This window comes from Anser cygnoides, chromosome 10 (genome assembly GCF_040182565.1).
Source record: "Anser cygnoides isolate HZ-2024a breed goose chromosome 10, Taihu_goose_T2T_genome, whole genome shotgun sequence".
Taxonomy (NCBI): Eukaryota; Metazoa; Chordata; class Aves; order Anseriformes; family Anatidae; genus Anser; species Anser cygnoides.
The window spans coordinates 6,905,519-6,924,689 of NC_089882.1; the positions used below are offsets into that span (position 1 = coordinate 6,905,519).

The window sequence follows — 19,171 nt, forward strand, 5'->3', positions numbered from 1 at the left end:
TACGCACTGGGTTGGCCTCCGTACGCCTGTGCTCTTCCCATCCCTGTTCCTCTAATTTTCTTCCCTTTTTTTCTTCCTACATAAATGCTAGTTTATTCGTTCCTATTTCTCTGAGAGATGATACATGTCATTTCCCTGCTAATATCCATCCAATGTAAGCAGTTTTAACCATTTTTTAGGGTTGGCAACAAAACACAAAGTGCCTGTGCCAGGAAAGTGAGTATTACCTGTTCTCAGTGTTTGTTTTTTGGCCTAGACCAACAGTAAATACCTTTATGCTATTGCTTCTGCCAAATTCACTTTTTCTACTTTGTTTTCTGCACTTCTGCAATACCTGCTCACCAGCCTTTGGCTGGTTTCAAGTGTGCTTTACTTACCTCACGGTTCTTGGAAAGCAAGCCTAATTCCCAGTGACCCCAGTGCTTCAGTTCTCAGTCAGGAGGAATTTTGCCCGAGGAAGAGCTGCACGACTGGTGCCGAGCCTGAAACCCAACTGCGCCTTTGCAGAAGTGTACAGCAGCCAGTCTGCTCCATCACGGCGTGCAGTGAGTGTCCTGGGAGCCGTGGAAAAGCAGTCGGGGACATCAGAAACAGGCCTGGCCCTTCCAGGAGGTGCCAGTGGGGCTCCTGCGGGTGCCAGGCCGGGGGCTGCAGCAAGGACGCGCTCAGGGCTCAGCCCCTGCTGGGGGCTTTCAGGGCGAGGGGAGTTCGACGGTGGTGAAAAACACTCAATTTTAAATTAAAATGACAGCACTTAGTAGGAAACCCCATCCAGCTCTAATCTGTTTGTAAGGTGACTGACACATAAAGTGCTTTTTGTTTTAAGGTGGAAGAAAATGCATTCAGGATAGAGTTTCTGGTATAAATGTCAGGTGCAACGCAGTGCGTGCTCACTCAAAAAGTCAAGCAGATAACCTTGGCATTTGGGGACATTGCCTTGTATAAAATGAAATTGTATTTTGTTTTTAAAAAGGAGGACTACATTAAGAGGTCACCTATTAGCTGTGTTTTTGCTAGCTGTCTGAAACTCAGCTCTACTGTCTATTAAACTCAAACCACTATGTAAACATTCCTGTGTTGTTCCTGGTCTCTACAATGGCCAAGGGGATCGGGTTTCACCTGCCTGCACATCTTCAAGCAATTAAAGCAATTAGCTTGAAGCCATTTCACATTCAAGGTCTACTGTGACATTCAAGTCCAGAAGAAGTCTAGGGGAAAAGAAAAAAGAAGGCTATGGAAGGGCCACTGTGCAGCACGCCAAACAAATGATCTGCCGGGGGTTTGGGACTCGCAGCCACTTCCAAATGCCGTCGTGAGGCTTTGCAGCGGGGCATGCGGAGTTGCTGCTGCAAAAGAAGAAAGATAAAGGCAAAGCACCTCATGATCCTTTAAATCATACCCAAGTGTTGCCTGTTTTGCACTGGGGAGGGAGGGGGAGAAGTGAAGAGGAAGGAGAGAGGAACAGCAAGATGATTTTGAGCGGTGTTTGTGTGAAATAATACAGTGTCGGTCTTATTTACCAACATTTCTCCTGGCGTGGAGATCATATTTTTCTTCTAATTTACGTGGGGATTTATATGTGGTGTTTACATTGTAAAACTGCACTCATCCTGGCTAATGGATCAGTTACAATGACATTCGGCGTGGAGTTTAGCGATTCCAGCAGTAAGTCTTGAAAGCTGCTATTTTTTAAAAGGTTGGAGCAGATTAGTGGTGACCTTAAAAGATTAAACTAGTACAGTTTAAAGATAAATAATCAGCCTTTAGCACATTAGATAGCTACATAAGCATGACAGAAGGTGACTTTCTTACAACACTTTCAGAATCCAGGAAGCATTTTTACATTTGTAACTTGACTGGGCAAGGAACCGTGTTTTGCAGAAAGCAAGACGTAAACTGATTACACCACTTCAAATTGCTTAATACAGTTTTAAATCCACAGTTTTCCTGTTGGTTTTATTATGCAGAAGAGGCTAATTTTAAAAGCCCTGCCTGCTGCAAAAGAAGATCTTGCTTTGCTGTCCCGGAGGGTGTTCTTAATCAGAAATAACCGCAGGCTAAATTATAATGTGGAATCCTGCTGCCCTTTAACCTAACGCTGCTGCTCGTTCGGTGTTTGTTAACAAACAGCTCTAAGTACAAAATTGTTTGAGAATTACTTTTTCATTATATTTGCTGACTTCAATTAGAATAAGAAGCTTATTTGGGGAAGAAGAATTAAAAATGTATGGGTTTCTACAGAAACTTTCAGCGATTGTTTCCCGGCCAGAGTCGCGTTCGGTGCGGAGCTGCAGGCTCTGTGGCACACGTAATTCGATTTAACTAAAATCACCTCCTGGACTTCTATCTCTGCACCGGCGGCAGAGGCAGGGCTCAGGAGCATCCCAGGACCCAGCCCGCTGCAGCAGGCACGCGGAGGAGCTAAAACGGTGAGAGAGGCGAAGGCCGGGGCGGCTCTCGTGCCGGGGCGTTAATTCCCACATGTCCTAACGAGGACGCCCCGCTTCCCAACCCCTGTGGTGATTTGGAGGGCCGGGCTATAGCCTCAAGAGGCACAGCATCCTATTTTTATTTCCCTTTGAGTAAGGTGCGATGGAAACGTACGCTTGGCAAATCAATCGGTGAGTTTAAGGTAAGGAGTGCCGAGCTGGTGGGGGCGGCCCAAACCCTCCTCTGTCGTTCCCCTCAAGTGTCCGTGCCGGAGCAGGAGCGCTGTGGTACTCGGGGAGGAGGCGATGCCTCTGCAAAGCAGATCTTTCCTCTTTTTTTTTTTTTTTTTTTTTTCCTGGCTTAGTCTTCTGTTTCTATGATCTGCCTTTTGAACTGTTTTTGTGGCTGATCAGTTCCACCTAATATGTCTCTTGATTTCTGCTATTGTAATACTCAGACGACATGCTGTTCTCTTCATTTTTATAAGCTTTAGATGCTCCTGCCTGTCATACTCTGGCGGTTTATCTTCAGCGTCTGGATTTGCTTTCAGACTTGCATGTCTATCAAGCTGCTGTTGCTTTGAATGTGAGATCAAAAGAAGATGAATTCCAGTAAAAAATTTCCTTGTATGAAGAAAAGATTGGGGGCCTATGTAAACATCCCACTGACAGCTCCCAATGAGTTATTTTAGCAGAGCATTAGCACCCAGAATGACAGACAGTCCAAGACTACACGCTAAATAACAAATCAGTCCCTTCAGCGGCAGCAGCGCGCTGCCACAACAGCGATACATTTTCTAAAGGAATCCTCTTCCTCGTTTTTATTGAATATGGCTGTTCGGCTGCTCAGCCCCTCGCAAGCTGCCTCCGAGTGCCAGCCCCAGTTTACTTTTCTTGACAATATCTGTGTCGTGTCACCGATATGACAGAAGACAGGGCTTTGATAGCGGGCTGGGGAGGCGGTTAGTTAGTCGGCTCCAGTTAAATAGCTGGTTTGTTTTGGGGAGGGGAAGGAGCCTCTGCAGAAGGGAAAGCATCTGCCTGAACACCAAGCGCGCGCTCGCCGAGATGCTGGACGCGAGTCCCGCGGCCGAGACAAGTTGCATTTTTGGGCGGTTGTTTATATTTCACTTCACGCAGTTAGAAAAAAAAAAAAAATATAGCTCTGAAGCCGGGCCAGCCTCACAGGGCGGTTTTAAGGGAAAGTCGGGGCGCTGCGGAGGGCAGGGAAGCGGAGCCCAGCCGAAACTGTGTGCAGATAGGACTTCGCCTCGATGCAGAAGCGAGGTGTGCGTTTCGCTGCCGTTCCCCTGGCCGGGGCCGTAATTAGTTCTGCATGTTTCTGCTGAAGGACAGGGGGTTTGATAACGCAGGGTCGCTCCGTTTCGGCGCGCTGCGTTAAAACCAACTCCACGTTTACCTGCCAGCTCCCACCCGACCCCTCAACTTCGCGGGCGAAGAATTAGCCCGGGCATTCTTGCGGTTTCTTTGTCGTTTAATAAAAGCAGACGTCGCTACTGTGGAGGCAAAGCCTCCCGCGGCTGCCTGCGAAGGGCAGTGCTCCAGCGCCTTCTCCCTCCAGCCTGCGCTCCGGCTGCACGGCACTTCCTGTTTATTCAAACATCTTTTTACCATTCTTCAGCCCCCGCTTCACAGAAACAGCCAGAACACATCTCCAGCGAGAGGACGGAAATCTAAAGGCAGACAGTAAGAGCTTACTCTGTTAAACTCTTCATTCGCTCTGCGAGCGGGCAGAGGGAAGGAGCGCGCAGCCAGGGCTCAACTTTTAACTCGCTGCCTTCCCCGGGGCAGGCTGCTCGGCGAGGGGAACGCCGAGGTTTAAAGCAAGAGCCGTTGCTTCAGGTTGTTTACTGCGGCGTTGACGAAAAGGGTGGGTTTTTGGCACGGGTTCGGAGAGCCCTGGCTAGCACCGACTCTCCAGGCAGGGCACGGTCGCCTTCAGCCGTCTCTGGAGCGCGAGCGGCCGTGGGTCACCGTCCCCTCCAGGCGCCGTGGCTTCCCCTCGCGTTTGCACAAGTGGCAAACAAAAAAAAAAGGCAAAAAAAAAAAGTCAACGTGGCTGTTGTTCTGGGGAGGAAGAGAGAGAGGTGTGAGCCTGCAGAGTCTCGTTTTGTTTTCCTCAAATTGTTTGCGTCGTGACTCTGGCACCGCTTTGCGAAGCAGCCTCGCTAATATTTGTACCAATTTCATGCTAATAAAAATCAGGCTGCTGAAACAAGCATGGCTATTATCTCATTCATATTACTATTGTTTAGACCTGTGCTACTACAAAAGGAAAGGCAAGGCATGCTCACGCCGGGGAATGGTTGTTAACTTCTCGTGTGAGGGATTTTCGCTGCAGCTTTTCGGTGTTAGTGCCTGGTGCGTGAGTGCTCTTCAGGGCCGGTCTGAAGGTAGCCCAGATCCTCTGGGTAGCTAACCCACGTTGCAACACGTAGGCTTGGTTGTTTTCCTTTCTGTTCAGGCGACTTAAAAAACGACTTGATCCTTCACGGCTGTCTCTCGCCCCCTCCAAAGCCCACCAAAATAGCAGGTAACTTTTTCTGCGAGCCTTCGTGGCACTCGTGTCCTGCGAAACAGGAGAGGGAAAGGAAAGTGTGCTGCCTGCCCCGTGGAGAAACCCATCCTCCTCGAGGCTTTTCCTGCCTCTCCGAGATCCAAATACACTTTAAAACGTTAAACTGTAAAACCCCATCTTCCTAGAAAAGAGAGCAAGGGAGAGAGAAATCAAGCCGTGTGCTCAGCCAAACCGCAAGTACAACAAACATATTTTTAAAATATATTGCTAGTCTGGCTTTTTAATGTTCAGAAGTTGTTCTACTTTGCAGAAAAAAAATGGTGTTTGCAACTGCCTTAAGGACAATTTGTTTAACAGTAGGAGTAATTGCATGGGGAAAATGGAAAGAGTGACTGAAGTTATTTACTCAGATGTTAGTGTAGGTGTGGGGCAGAAAACTCACTGTGGGAACAGTGGGCTGCTTTTCTTGGTATCTTAGTCTATTTGATGACCATCAAATTTCCCAGCTCAGTGGTTTTGTTTTTTCTGGATGGCATGTTTGATTATTTATCAGAAGGGAAAGGGAGTAGCTGAAGCAAATAAACATGTGACCAAGCTGTGTTTTGTTTTCCACTCAGAAGGCCGTGCCCTTTAACAGATACACAGAAAATAATAAACGTATTGTTTTATGATAAAAGGAAATTATGTGTGTCATTTTCTTTAGCAAGGCCATTAACCCCTTGTGCTCGGTGGTCTCCACCTTCTGGAAGCTTATTAGGTTTGCAGCTGGGAATTAAATGCACTTAAAAACCCCTCTTGTGTGGAATGTTTCCATGGATTACTGCCTCAGCCCTCTGGATTTGCCGGATTTATTACGTAGTCGTTTCTGCCTCAGTGTATCCACAGCCCTCTCCCAAGTCGTACTTTGGGTACGACTGCCGAAATGAGAGGCTCTTTGCATTTCTCGAAGGGTGCTGGCTTCTGGGGGGATACTGGGTGCCGCTGGGATCTTTTTTCCTCCGCCGTTAGTGTCCGTGCGGCGTGAGGAGTCGCAGCTGGATGTAGCCCGTTAGAGACGGTGTCATTTCATTTGATTCTTCGTTAAATGCCAGGTGTGTAGCACGTTGTGTGTAGTGTTTCCCTTGTAATACCAGCTCAGGACAATGCTCATTATCTTCCCTGGAAAAAAAAAAACAACCATAAACTAAATCACTGTCAGGAAGTAAAATACAGGTTTGCCTCATCTCTGGGAAGCATGTTGCATGCTTTAGCTGCTTTTACAGGATTAAAAGAAACAAGTTAAGACTGTCATGCACATGAAAGGAAACCGAGATGTGGTTTGTTTCGCATTGTGCAGGTAGGTATAAATTTAATAGCCTGACTTGCTTTCAAACCCTCTCTTTGTCTCTCCGAATTGCATGTCAGCTCCAGCGCGGTTACGAGTGCCGCGCTCTGCGCTAGCGCCTGCCTGCCGCTGCCCGCAGGTGCGGCGTCGGGAGGAAGGCTCATCCTCCTCCTCGGGGACGCAGGGGCCCTCTGCAGAGCCGCTTGAGATCAGGGAAAGAAGATTTGCCTGACATCTCGAAGCCTCTGACATCCGCGCGCATCCCCGGTTGGCCCGGGGAGGACGAGGCGGCGCTGGGTGGGGAGCAGCCGGGTGCCAGAGGCTGGAGCCGCGGGCGTCGTGTGGAGGGAGGAGAAAATGGCAGTCGGGACGCGGGGAGAGGAAGGGCCAGCAAAATACGGACCTGAAACCGAAACGTGATGCACAGAAGAAAGAGGAAATAGGTGGCTGGGGGCCAGGTGACGCGGGCGGGGGCCGGGCCTGGAGGGCATCGCCAGCTGCCTCGTGCCCCGGAGGCTGCCCCCGGGGACCAGGACGGGGCCGCGGCCCCCAATGGCTGGGGAGTGGGGCTGCTGGGGGGCTTGGGGGGCTTTGCACCTCACCGTGCCCCAGCCCTGGATGTTGTCCTCGGGCAGAAAGCGGTGCGGGGAGCTGCAGCACCTGTCCACGGGGGAAGGCTTCCTCCTAACCCGCAGCCATTAAAGGTTGGCTCGCGCCCTGAAGCATCAACGTCTGTACCCTGATTTGTATCTTTATCTTCCAAAGGTAGCTGTAAACGCTCTCGTTACTATCTGGGCAAGTGTCTAATCCTCTCGTTGCATCCTCCCCGCGCTCTTGGCACTGCTGCTGTCTGGTGACAGTAAGTTCCAGCGGGTAATTACGAGTTGTGTGGTAAGAAAGGAAAAAAAAAATCCCTTTATCTGCTCTAATTTTTTTTGTTGTTGTTGCTTCCTGACTTCGTTGAATGTCCCCTTTCTCGTGCGTTATGAGAAATGGCAAATAGCACCAGATGTACCTTCTCAGGCCGAGTCACAATTTGTGTACTTTTATCATCTCCCCTCTTACTCATCTCTCGCTGAACTAAACACTCCCACCCTTATCAATCTCGCTCCGTATCTGCCGAGGCCTCTAATCGTTTTTGTCACCTCTGTCTGAGCCTCGCCTATTTTTGCTTTAACAGAGCCTTTTAAAATAAGGCGTTTCGGAGCTATTCTGGGTTCGGCTGTGCCGTAGAGGCGACGTGCCGGGATGGGATCTGCAGCGCCAGTTGCCGTATTTCGGGCCGTCCCAACGTTTTGCTCCCTTCCCTCACCCGACGGCGAGCACACGGCGGCGCGTGGTGAGAAGTCGCAGTCACGGGCTTCGTTCCGTGGGCCTGCAAACGTGGGTTTGTGTATACAGTGCTTTGGAAAACAAGCTTAAAATATGTTCCCTCTTTTGTTGACCACACAGGGAAGCGTTCAGGCAGCTGTATGCCATGTACTATTTATGTCGTAGCTACAAAAAGGCGCTCTTCCTCCTCCCCCCCCCACCTTACCCCTCTTCTCTCTTCTCCATTAAAAAATCTGAGAACTTCCCGTGCTTTTGACATCCAAGAAAAACGCTGCTCGGCAGTGAATAGTCCTCCAAATATTCAAAGGTCTGGTTCGCTTTTGGATAAACACAGTAGTTCAGAATCTGATCCCGAGCCTACAGAAATGAGCTGGAAATCCCATAAGATTTTTTTCATCACTCAGACATAGTTCAGTTCTGGTTCAGTTTGCGCTGGGAGCCAAGATTTGTATCCTTTCTCATTTTACCAGGATGTGTTGGCCCATCCCTCCGTTCTCGCTGGTACAGACCGCTACATGCTGTGAATCTTGACATGCCAAAATAAAGAGAGCCATTTTTAATGTTTGGGAACTTTTTGCCAGATGCTTTTTAAATGGCTTTGATGAGAGTTGACTGTGACTCTTTTAAAGAGGAGGCAGAAGGTGTTTTTACAGCGCAGCCGCCTGAGGATTTCATTTGTGCCTCGAGAATGGGATTTTTGTAGCCTTTGTCGCTGCCATGGCCGGTTCGAGGTTCCCAGGTTTCGGGCGTTCGCTGAATTTGACCTTTTCTTCTACTGTCCCTTGCGGTCTGCTCCCTTCCTCCCCGCTTGCGTCTCGTGGTATTTGAAGAAAATAGCTCGGCCACCTTTCCCCCCAGGTTGGTGGAATTCATGAATAAATTACCAAATTAAAATCAGATGTTTTGGAGACGGAGCCGCGCTGTCCCCCTGAGTGGGGCTGGTCCCCGCAGCCGAGCTCAGCCCCGCCAGCCGTGGGGACAGGGACAGGGACAGGGACGGGGCAGGAGCACCCGGTCTGCTCGTCCTCCTGCTGGCTGAAGTAACCTCAGCACCCATGGGGACGGCGCGTAGCGGCATGGGGGCACAGGCAGCTCCATCAGGAGGTTTGGAAGAAAGGGTTTCTGTTTCCAGTGCCTTTTTCTGGAGGGGATCTCCTCCACTGATAGCCAGGATCTATTCCAGAGGAAGGAAACTGAGCCTGCTGGAAGAAAAATAAAGCCTCATCTTCTTTCCTTATGACTGAACTATTCTAGGAGATGCTTCAGCACGAGGCACGCTGCCAGCTCCCTTGCTCCGAGCCTGCCCCCCGTCACTTCGGGGACAGGATGTGAGTCGGGGCTTGTACACGTGGTCCTCCAGGTCCCTTCTCTTTTCCCAGCATGGGAATCACCCCTTAGTCACTTGGCCGAGTCTGCTGCGGCTAAGCAAAGCCTCCGGGGCCAGCCGAGCATTTGGCTCGAGGGCAGGCTCGCTGTGGAAGCTCTGCGGGTCGAGGAGCTGGCTGGTAGCCCCTTGGGAGCCAGCCCCGCGAGGCACGGGGGGCAGGCAGAAGGCAGCACCCCCTGCCTCTCTGCACCCCCCTGCTGCACCTGCGCCTGCTCTTGGCCCTGGCTCCTTCGGGTGCTTGGAGCAGAGGTCAGGGTGGCGGGGCAGGGAGGCAGCACCGAGCAGCTCCTTTCCCAGCCCTGGAGGAAGATGAAAGGGCTGGGTACGAATCTTGGAGGGAACAAGTGCTGCAAGAACATCTGCTTCTCCTTTTTGCATCTTCTACATTTCATTCCTCCTCTTCATTTTGGTTCCTTTCCTATCCTCTCTAGTTGGTTCTTCTCACCTCCCCCTGTTCTGTTCCTCCCAGAGGAACAGCACTACCCACTGCTGTCGCTTTGCGCTAGGTTTTTTTTTCTTTTTTTTTTTCCCCTTTTTGCATACTGCTCCGCTCCTCGCCGCTTTCCACACGTCGTTCGGCTCCTCAGCCTGTCGGAGGAGAGCTGCAGCAGGGCTCCCCTCCAACGTGTAAGTTCCCCCTGCGTGTCTGCCTCCTACCACCGCTCCTCTACATCTGCTGCTCCAGGAGAGGAGGGTGGCGCGGAGGGGAGCTGGAGGGGAGGCAGGAGGGGGAGAGACACGAGGCAGCTCCGCGCCTCGGCTGCATCCGGGCGTCACAGCCTGGGAGCTGCAGCTCGCTGCTCCGCGCGGAGCAGCTGTGGAGTGGAGCGGGGTGTGAGGACAGATGGGAGCTGAGAAAGAAGAGAAATTGCTGGCTGAGTCTAAATCCCCCCTCGTCCCACACGGGAGAAACAAAGGTACTTGTCTCGCGAGGCTGGATGGGAGCGAGGAGCCCTGCTGCCAGGCGGGCCGTGCCTCCGCTGCGGGAGGCCGCTGGCTGCCGGCCCTTCGTGCCCGAAGCCCCCGCGAAACTCGGGGAAAAAGAACTGGAAAAGGGGCAGCGTGCCTGGTGCCATGAGGCCGTGTTTCTGAGACGGGCTGGGGGAAGCTGAGCAGGGACCTGACTGCGCCAGGATGCGGCCAGGGCTTGGCTATTCCTTGGAGGTCAATGCGGAGCGCCTCGCTTAGGCAGCCTGGGGTGGAGTACGTTTTATCCAAGGGTAGTTTCTGCCCGTAAAATACCTTCTGTCTCATCTCTCTCTGCTTGTTGTGTTATTCTGGTTTCTAATGCCCGTAATTGAAATAATGATGAAGTTGTCTGTGCAGATGTACTGCCTGGACATTTCGGATGGCTGTGTGACCGTCTGATTCCTGGGAACGCTTCCTTCCTCCTGCCTCAAGCTGCTTTCCCCGTGGGCAGCTTTGTCCACCTGGAAAGGCCCCAAACCCTTAGGAATCTGAAAAAGCACTTGGGATTTCATTGGTGCTCTTCTCACAACTTGAGCACGCGGTTCTGCGTTCTGGTGGCAGCTGAGCGCTGCAAACTGCTCTGGGAACCCGTGGGGCACGGCTTGGTCAGGGCAGCGTTTCTGCCGCGTGCCATGTCTTCTGCTGGGCCCTATGTCTTCTGCTGAGTCCTGTGCCTTCTGCTGTATACCTGTGCCTTCTGCAGAGTCCCATGTCTTCTGCTTGTCTTCCCACAGCCACCAACACGCACCTCTCCACTCTTCCCCGTGTTGGCTGTTCCAGTGCTCCCAGGTGGGATGAAGCTGCGGTGCAGAAACCAGCTTCTCCTCGCGTTGCAGGCAGGCTGGAGCGGCTGCAGGTCTTCGTATTTCATTAGCAGCTGATTGATATTAATATCGGCTCCGGCAGATGGAAAGGGAGGGGCTTGAGCTCTTTTTCCTCAATAGAAGTAGGCTGATGGAAAAACAGTTTGAGACTCACCGCCTTATTACACTGGCTCCAGCGGTGGAACAAGTTAGCAAGAGGCTCCATAGGACTGGATCTCGTTACTGTTTTCCTTATGTACTAGTACCGTAAGCAAGTATATGGCATTTAAGCAGCATCTTTATTTTTAAAGCGCTACCCTCTTTTTCCAGTGTGTTTCTCTTTCCCAGCCCCAAGCCCCAGTCAGGAGTTCCTGGTCATTTGAAGGCAGAGGCAGTGCTGCATTTTCCCCCTTGGAGCACAACTCGCCTTAAGAGGATGGTGAAATTGAAAGATTGAATTGCTTGCGTGAAAATGTCAAATTACACCAGTAACTTCAGTGATAACAGTGCCGGATGTTCTGGGCAAACAACAGCTGGGCAAACAAGTCGCGTTCTGTCTATCTTGCAATAAAATTGTCTTGGTCATCTCAGACGTATCACTTTTTTTTTTTTTTTCTCTCTTTCTTTTTTCCTGGTGCTTCTGTAGTTGGGAAGCAGTGAGCGGCTGCTCCTTCCCTGAGCGTAGGCAGAAAGGGCTCAGAGGGGCTTCCCCCTCGGTGCTGCTGTGTCTCAGCTCTGGGGGCTGCAGCAGCTTGGGGTGAAAGAAGCTGGATTCGTTGCATGGGGAACGTGGTGTCAACATTTTTCCTGGGTTAGGTGGCACCCGATGTTTGCTCCCGAACACCGTTCCAAGTTTGCATAACGTCTCAAAAATGCAGCATCTCAGTTGCCTCTCTGCTGTTCTGTTTTACGCAAGAAAATCTCCTTATCTCTGGTCGATTTCCTAATGGATAAGAAAACAGCTCAGGACTTCACTCACTGCGTCTTGCATTGAGACGTAGCGCAGAGCAGAATCGAGATGGCTCGGTTGGTAGCGAGCCTTTTACCGAAGTCATCTTTTGAAATCCGCATTGATAGTGACCAAAAATTGTTTGTGTCTTGCAGTTACACAAAAATTGTGGCACTCAGGAGCTGCGCTTGCCAGGGGATGCTTTTCTTTCTCTTCCTTCAGTAAGTGGGAAGATTTACCATTTCTATTGCTGTGCAGAGAGAAGGATGATTGCCGATGTGGTGTGATTAGCTGCTGGAGGCCGGGATTGGCGCCTGGCTGTATTTGCTCCAAAAGCCTGGCGCAGCTGTGATGGGGCTTGCAGGCACTCGGAGCAGCGCGGATGCTGAGCCTGTGCGGCTTCGGAGGCGCTCAGCGTCCCTACCTGCTGTCCCCAAACGATCCCGCAGCCGCCGGGACGCACAAGCCAGAGCTGCCGTGCCGCTGCCCCAGCAATTGTTCCCTTGCAGAAGCGCACGCACGTGGTGTAGGTTTTGGATGCAGTCACGAGGGATGTGTGAGAAGAGCGTGGAGATGTCGGAGCACCCGCTCGCGAGGAGAGGGCCACGTTAGCAGAGCTGCTGGCTAGCGGTAAACAGTCCTGGCACCCTTGTTTCAGGACTTGGCAGCAGCAGGAGTTGAACCGAGTCCAGCTTTACTCTCTACTGCCTGTTCAGTAAGTTGAGGACAAGGCAGATGATTAAGGAAATGTGGGGAAACTGCTACAGAAGCTTTTGGAAAGATAAGAGACTTTGGTCTCCATGTCTGACAGTCTGGCACTTTTCACTAGCGTTGAATTCACATGCAAATCAAAGGCAACATCTACTCCCACAGGAAGCTTTATTAATGTACAGGCCTGCTCGTGAATCTCCGTGCTGATGAGGGTTGTGGGACCGACTTTGCTGTCGAATTAATTTCCCCGTGCATCCCCACCAGCAGGCTGCGTGGCCGTGGTGGGGTGCCCAGGCAGCAGGAGCCGGGCTCGGGGCGGCCTCGGGCACTGGGCGAAGCTGGGAGAGGCGTGGAGGCACCGCGCTGCCACGCACAGCTCTCCACAGCTCGCCCTCACTGGGATGTGCCGCCGTAACGAGGGCAGGTGTCGCTGGGCTTGAACCGGCATCGGCAAATTAATTGCACAAAGGGTCTCCAAATGAGCTTCAGGTGCTCGGCATGTAAGAGGAAAGAGGGCTAGTGCTTCCTGGAAGGAGCTAGCCGTCCTTCGCGCACCCTGTCAGGCGTAAGGGGTGCTGGTGAGGCTTTGGAGGGACGGGGTGAGTGTGCTTGAGCCGAGGTGGGAAGGGACGAGCATGGAAGGGTGGAGAGGCAGAGTGACTCGGGACCCCACCGAAGGCGCAGTGGCTGCTCGGTGCAGGCACGCAGCAAGAACCAACGTGAGCTATAAACAACCTTCCTTCCGCGTCTTAAACCCAAGCTCATCTGATGCTTAGGTTTTATTGCTGCCGGTTATTTATAAGCGGAAGAGCAAAATCTTGAGAGTGAAGGCACGGGAAATGCCGCTTCAGGCTGCGATCTGCTGAGCTGCCGGCTTCGCGCCGTCTTGCCCGCACCTGCACCTCTCTCATCCTCCTGATGCTGGCCCTGCCAGTCCGCGATGCTCCCTCCAGCCGCTACGTCTGACTCCGCATGGGTGCGGGTGGGACTGGAGCAGGGGCAGAGCGCTGCCTGCGCCCCCCCGGGAGCCCCCCGTGGGCATCGGGACGAGCGCCGAAGGGCTCGTGGTGGCGGCCGTCCCGCCGGGCTGCACGGAGCTCGCAGCCAGCTCCAGTAGAAACCAGGCATTTCTTGCACAGCTACTTGTTCTGGGAATCTTCAAAAATTTCTGGCAGCCAATTTTAGTTGTGCAACCTCTCAGCTGCCAGAACGGATAGAATATGATCATATCACATGAAATGCATGCAGGGTCTGCTATAGCAACTGTATTTCAAAGAGACAACACATATGGTGACTGGTTCTTTTTGGAATAATATCTATAAGTTGATGATGTTTTATTCAAAAAGGCTGTAGCTTGAAAGGTTAGGGATGTTCTGATTGTTTAGTGTATGATTAAAGAAAGGCTTCCGTGGTTTTTTTGGCCTATTGAATCTAATTACTGGGAACTAAAATGATCATTTGATTGCACATTTACCTGGAATTATTCTTCAGCAGAGCCAGTCTTAATAATATATAATAATATGTTGCGCTTGTACTGTATAGCGCTTCTTGTCTGAGCAACTCAGAGTGCTTTGCAAGTATTCATTAATTAAATAAGCCATACAACACCCCTGTTAAGTAGGTGAGTGTTTGTTGCCCATCCCCTTAAATCTTCTAGGATATTTTTCTGCTGCCTCTGCTCACCCTTGAAGATGCTTTAACAACTAAAGAAGCTCATTCAATAGAAATTATACGTATATATTTTAGCCGTACTTAGGACTTTGTGCATAAAGGTTTCCTTTGTTGCCTTCTTGTACCCGGTAGGCTCTGGGGCCGGAGGGTCTTTGTGCCGTGTCTCCACGCTGTGTTAGAGGTGCTGCGGGTGCTGAGCTTCGGCTCTCCGGCTGCAAACGCACGATCTGATTTTACCTTGGTCGCACCAAGCCCTGCTGGACATCACATCCACACTTAGGGGGTTTTCTGATCCAGTGGAGGCTTGTTATCACCTCTGAAGCGAGGGCGAGTTCCTGGGGCGCTGGAAGGTCTCTTCTCCCTGCTTGCCCTGGCGGGCTGGCCACCAGCGGCCGTCCCTCGGCCCCCGGGCTGCCGACGTCCCCCGGGAAGCGAGCCACGGTGCAGGCCGTGCAGTAGCCGGGCCTTACTGCGGGGTGGCAGCCCCGAGCCCGCCGTCCCTCCAGCACGCACGTTATCCTCAGTGTCAAGCCTTGCCCGGCTGCTCGGCACGGAGATGAAACACTTGGCAACTTGGAGAAGCGAGTGAAACCCAAAGCGTATCTGACTCCTTAATTAAATAGGTATTAATTAAATCACTCAGAGAGCATACACAGTAGGAGCGGGGAAGGTTTTTTCCCTCCTTCCATGTAGGCATCTTGCAAAGGGACTATTTTTCTTGTTTTACATTAATGAAGTCTTCAGCCTTCCCACTTTGCCACCTACACATGTACCGAACGTCTCCAAGGAGACCAAGAAAGCCCGAGTCCGGTGCTGGTGAATCCTTCAGGAGCCGCGGGCTGGGGTCTCGCCAGCTGAGCCTCAGCTGTGCCGCAGCCCACCGTGCAGGGACCAGCCTCTTCTTCCAGTCCCCTGGCTCGGGGCTGAGGAGGAGGTACTCGCTCCTGTTCCTGCTTTCCCCTGGGTTTCGCCTCCTCGTGCTGTCTTTTCCCCACTCGATGAAGAAATAGGGCCTTGCAGAGCAGCTGGCTCCGGTGCCCAGGGCTGCTTTTCCCTCACTTTGCAGAGAAGTTTGCAGTGATCCACCACCGAGTGATGCTTCGCTGGCTCTTCAGGCACCGTGTCCCTTGCCCCTTCGTCCCGTAGCTCTGCATGGTCCCTTTGCTGCCCACCCATAGCTCTCCTGCCATAGCTTTCCAGAAACTTCTCTGCCTTCCTGCGGTGCTCAGGAGAGCAGACCGTGCTATACGACTGCCCTCTTCTGTAAACCAGGCCTGACCCCTGGAGAAAAGGAGCGCAAAAGTGCAAAAATTAGTACGTGAGGCTGCCTGGGAGCAAACGGGGCCATGTGCTGCTCGAGGCAGAGGGTGCAAATAACCCGGCGGTGGTCACCACCGGGATCTCGGCAGTTACTCCACGTTCACACGTGGAAGCTGAACTGGGCGTGCTGCTGTTTTTGTCCATAGACAAAGTGGGAATTGCATTGGGTGGATATCACCCCGTTGTGTGCAAGTGCAAGGATTGGTTTCCTGAAAGCCACTGCTTTGGGATTTCCTCAGCGGACGTGTTTTGGGAGCGGAGCGGTACCCGATGTTACCAAAGGGGTGTCTTGACCATATGCTGTGCCTGTAGCTCCCCACCTCCTGTAAGCTGCAAACTCAATTTTCCCCACTCTTTCCTCACAGGCTCTCCAGGTGGCACGGCAACTTCTACTGCAACAGCAGCAGCAGCAACAGCAGCAGCAGCAGCAGCAGCAACAAGTTAGTGGATTAAAGTCTCCGAAGAGGAATGACAAACAGCCAGCCCTTCAGGTAAGGGAAGCTGACGTCCTTTGTGGGGGGCTCTTGCTAGCAAAAGGTGTGTGGATGCTCCCCTTTGTGAGCATTGGCGTGGGACCTGCAGGAGCGCTTGGTTTCGAACCAGTTTCCTCCAGGGGAAGTGCACAGAGCAGCTGTGGCTCGTGTAAGCGGGAGCGGAGTGGGGAACAGAGCTAGGTGCTCTTGAAAATCCTACCCACGACATATTTACAAATCTGGAGTGTGTACTTAGCATCTAGTGGGCTTGGATTATTACAAAATGGAATAGCTTTTGTTATAGTGTCAGTGCGCATAGGAGATTTGCATTAACATTTCTGTTTGATTGCTGTTCAGTTTGCAGTCTGTGTTCACTCAGACTGTTGATTTGCTGTGTCAAGGATATTGGGGAAATATTAGGATATCATCAGTGTGGTTTTTTTCCCTTTTATTGTCTGCTGATTTATGGACATCTTCAGAAATAAAATCCAAATATTATCAGGCTTTGCGCTGTTATGAATTCAGAAAGCTAAAACCAATATAGCACTCCCAAACAGAAGATGTATGCACACATATGTGGCTTTGGAGTACATTCTGCTAGTCTTGTGGGATAAATCACAGGAGTTAAAGACAAGAAAGAACTATTAGATCATGTATCACATTTTCCTTTTTTTCTGTTGCTGTTCTAGTGTTAGAAATCCCAAGTGATGGTGGGACCGCTATTATTTTCCTTCAGACGGTTTTCCATAACAAAGCACACACTCAGGAACTTTCCACTTTAATTCCATCCTCTTGCTCCAAGTAATACTGCTTGTATAAATACTGAGTCAGTCCCTTGCCTTGCCTCGTGTTCACACTCCTCAAACATCTGAGATACTAACATGTACTTGCCAGTTTTGGCAAATTGTATGTATCTAGTTCTTTATATGTTTCGTAAACCAGCACTTCTAGACCCTTGACCACTTTGCTGGCTTGCAGCTGGTTATTGCTTTTATTATTGCACTCTTTGCAATTGCAGCGTGTCACTCTGGTTTTGATAATCAGTTACTGAACACAGCAGCTCAGTTGCAGTCATACAGAACCCTGTAGCTGGGACATTTATCTTATCTTGCTGTTCTATATCTGATGCTTCAGCCTCTGTAGCCCCAAATTCTTTCTTTTTTTTTTTTTTTTTCAGTTGTTGTCATAGCACATTGTCAAATTCATGTCTGTTTTGCTCTTTCTGATTTTTTTTTTAGTTTGATATACTATCACCATGAGTTCCCTGACAGCATTGCTGCCTCTCTTGCCTTTTATATGTGCTTCAGATTATTTTCCTCCAGAAATACAGATCCTAGACTCTTTAAATATGTAGTAGAAGATGGAAGGTAAAGCTAAAATCACTAAAGGCCTTGACAGTCAAGCTCGAGGACCTGATCCTGTGGTCCTTACACAAATAAAGCTCACCGTGACTTCAAGGGGAGTTTTGCCTAAGTGAGGAATATCTATTAACTGCAGCCCTTGGCCCGGCGAGGGCAACTTCTAGCTTTTGTGTAGTGATTTCATCTTCAAAGCATTCTGCAAATACTGATCTCCAAAACATCCCCAGAAGGAAAGTCTGATAAGTAAGTAGCATTATCCCAGTTCTGGACGGGGAAACTGAGGGAAGCAGGTTAAGTGACTTGCTTAGGATCACAGAGGGAATTGGTTTTAGAGGTAGGATTAAGATTCATGAGTTCCTGGCTCCCACCCCCGTGCTCAGGCTGCTGGACAACACCTCACACTTTATAGCTGAGCTATTATTCTTTTGGAAAGTATGAAGCATTTTGTCACTGGGCAAATATACGTTTTATTGGCAGTGTAGAGTGCCATAATCCAAACAGTTACATTAATGCTTTCAAAAATATTTTATTTGGTAAATCCATAGCTGATCCATATGCCTTTTAATAGACTCTTCCACTGGGGACATTTTTAATGAGAGATTGTGCTGGCTAGGTCCAGTGTCAGGTACTAAAAGAAGTGCTTTGTTGTGCAGATGTCTTAAGAATAGCTCCAGAGGATGAAATATGACTGTGTTGACCTTTCAGCTGTGAGCTTATTTGTCAGGATTCAAATAAGTTGAAAGGATCAAACCAAACAGTTTCCGTAGTCAGACTGGGAATTGTGTTGCAGAGGTCAACAGTGAAGGCCACATCGCGGATTCCATAACATAGCCAATTGTTGGTACGTATTAAAGTGCTGGAGCAGCTCCTGCAGTCAGAGACACAATTAAAATTCTAATTTATTAATGTATACAGAGAGCTGGCCCAGCCTGTCACTCACTGATTCAAATGACTGCCCAGTCTTTTTTTTTTTTTTTTTTTCTTCTCCTCACTCCTGGAGCTTTTGCGGTCTTAAACGTACTGGAAGTCCTCTTGAATATAACAGACCTCGAGTGCATCCGTAGAATGCGATGTATGACTGAAAGGAAATCACGACGCTTGGGTTAGGATTTTTGAGTAAAACTGCACACACACAAACACCCACAGCCCCGACGTCTGATCACACCGCGCTGACGAGGCAATACCCGTTCTGACAGTATGTAGAATAAATACCGAGGGTGGTGGAAACGCGCCCATTTTTCGAAAGTTTGCTTGAATAATGAACCAAGCCGTTTTTGCACGTCGTTAATATATATCGGTCTCGCTGGACAGCCCCAGCAGTTAGCAGATCCGTATTTTTTCCCGACAAAAAGACTTCGTGCGTAGCAAGAACACCGTAGCCATCGCCTAACTCTGCCGTCTCCTGTGCTTGGCCAGCACCAGTGAGAAGCTCCATGCCACGTGTGGTGGGGAGCTGTGTTTGTGTGACGCCAGGGACGGGATGCCCTTCACCCGGGGTCGGTTCTCCCAGTAAGATGCCCCGGGGTCCTGCGGGGCCGCAGCACTGGAGCGTGATGTGGGGAGAGCCCCATCCGTCCCGGGCTCAGCCATTTAACGCTGGTTGGCAGGCTTTGTCATGTAAACCCGACTGGCACAAACAGGTGTGGAGAATTAATCTAGTATAGCTGTGTAGCTAACCTGTTATCGCCTCGTGGATAATTTCCTATATTCCCTCTTTATTCACTGATCAATAGCCATGGTGCTTAAATATATGCTGGCATCCTGTAGGCTCGCTGGGGTGGAGTGCCTTGAATGGCATTTACGTGACAATGGGCTCTGGCCATCGTCTTTGGGACCTCTTGACCTTGATAACGGTACCTGGAGACCTGCTTTTAGCAAATTTCGAGATACTCAGTTATAAGAA

General features: G+C 50.5%; 1 protein-coding gene across 16 annotated transcripts in view; it reads left to right on the forward strand.

Annotated features, from left to right (window-relative positions):
- The window catches only part of FOXP1 (forkhead box P1), a 371,023-nt gene that overhangs the window by 244,826 nt on the left and 107,026 nt on the right, over nucleotides 1–19,171 (forward strand). For 15 of the 16 annotated variants that reach the window (XM_067003312.1, XM_067003311.1, XM_067003309.1 and 12 more), the window contains one exon: nucleotides 15,800–15,925. In XM_067003312.1, coding sequence (XP_066859413.1) covers nucleotides 15,800–15,925 — 126 coding nt within the window. Of the gene's footprint in view, nucleotides 1–3,948; nucleotides 4,137–15,799; nucleotides 15,926–19,171 lie in introns of those variants that run through there. The other variant, XM_048070191.2, reaches the window with a different exon arrangement.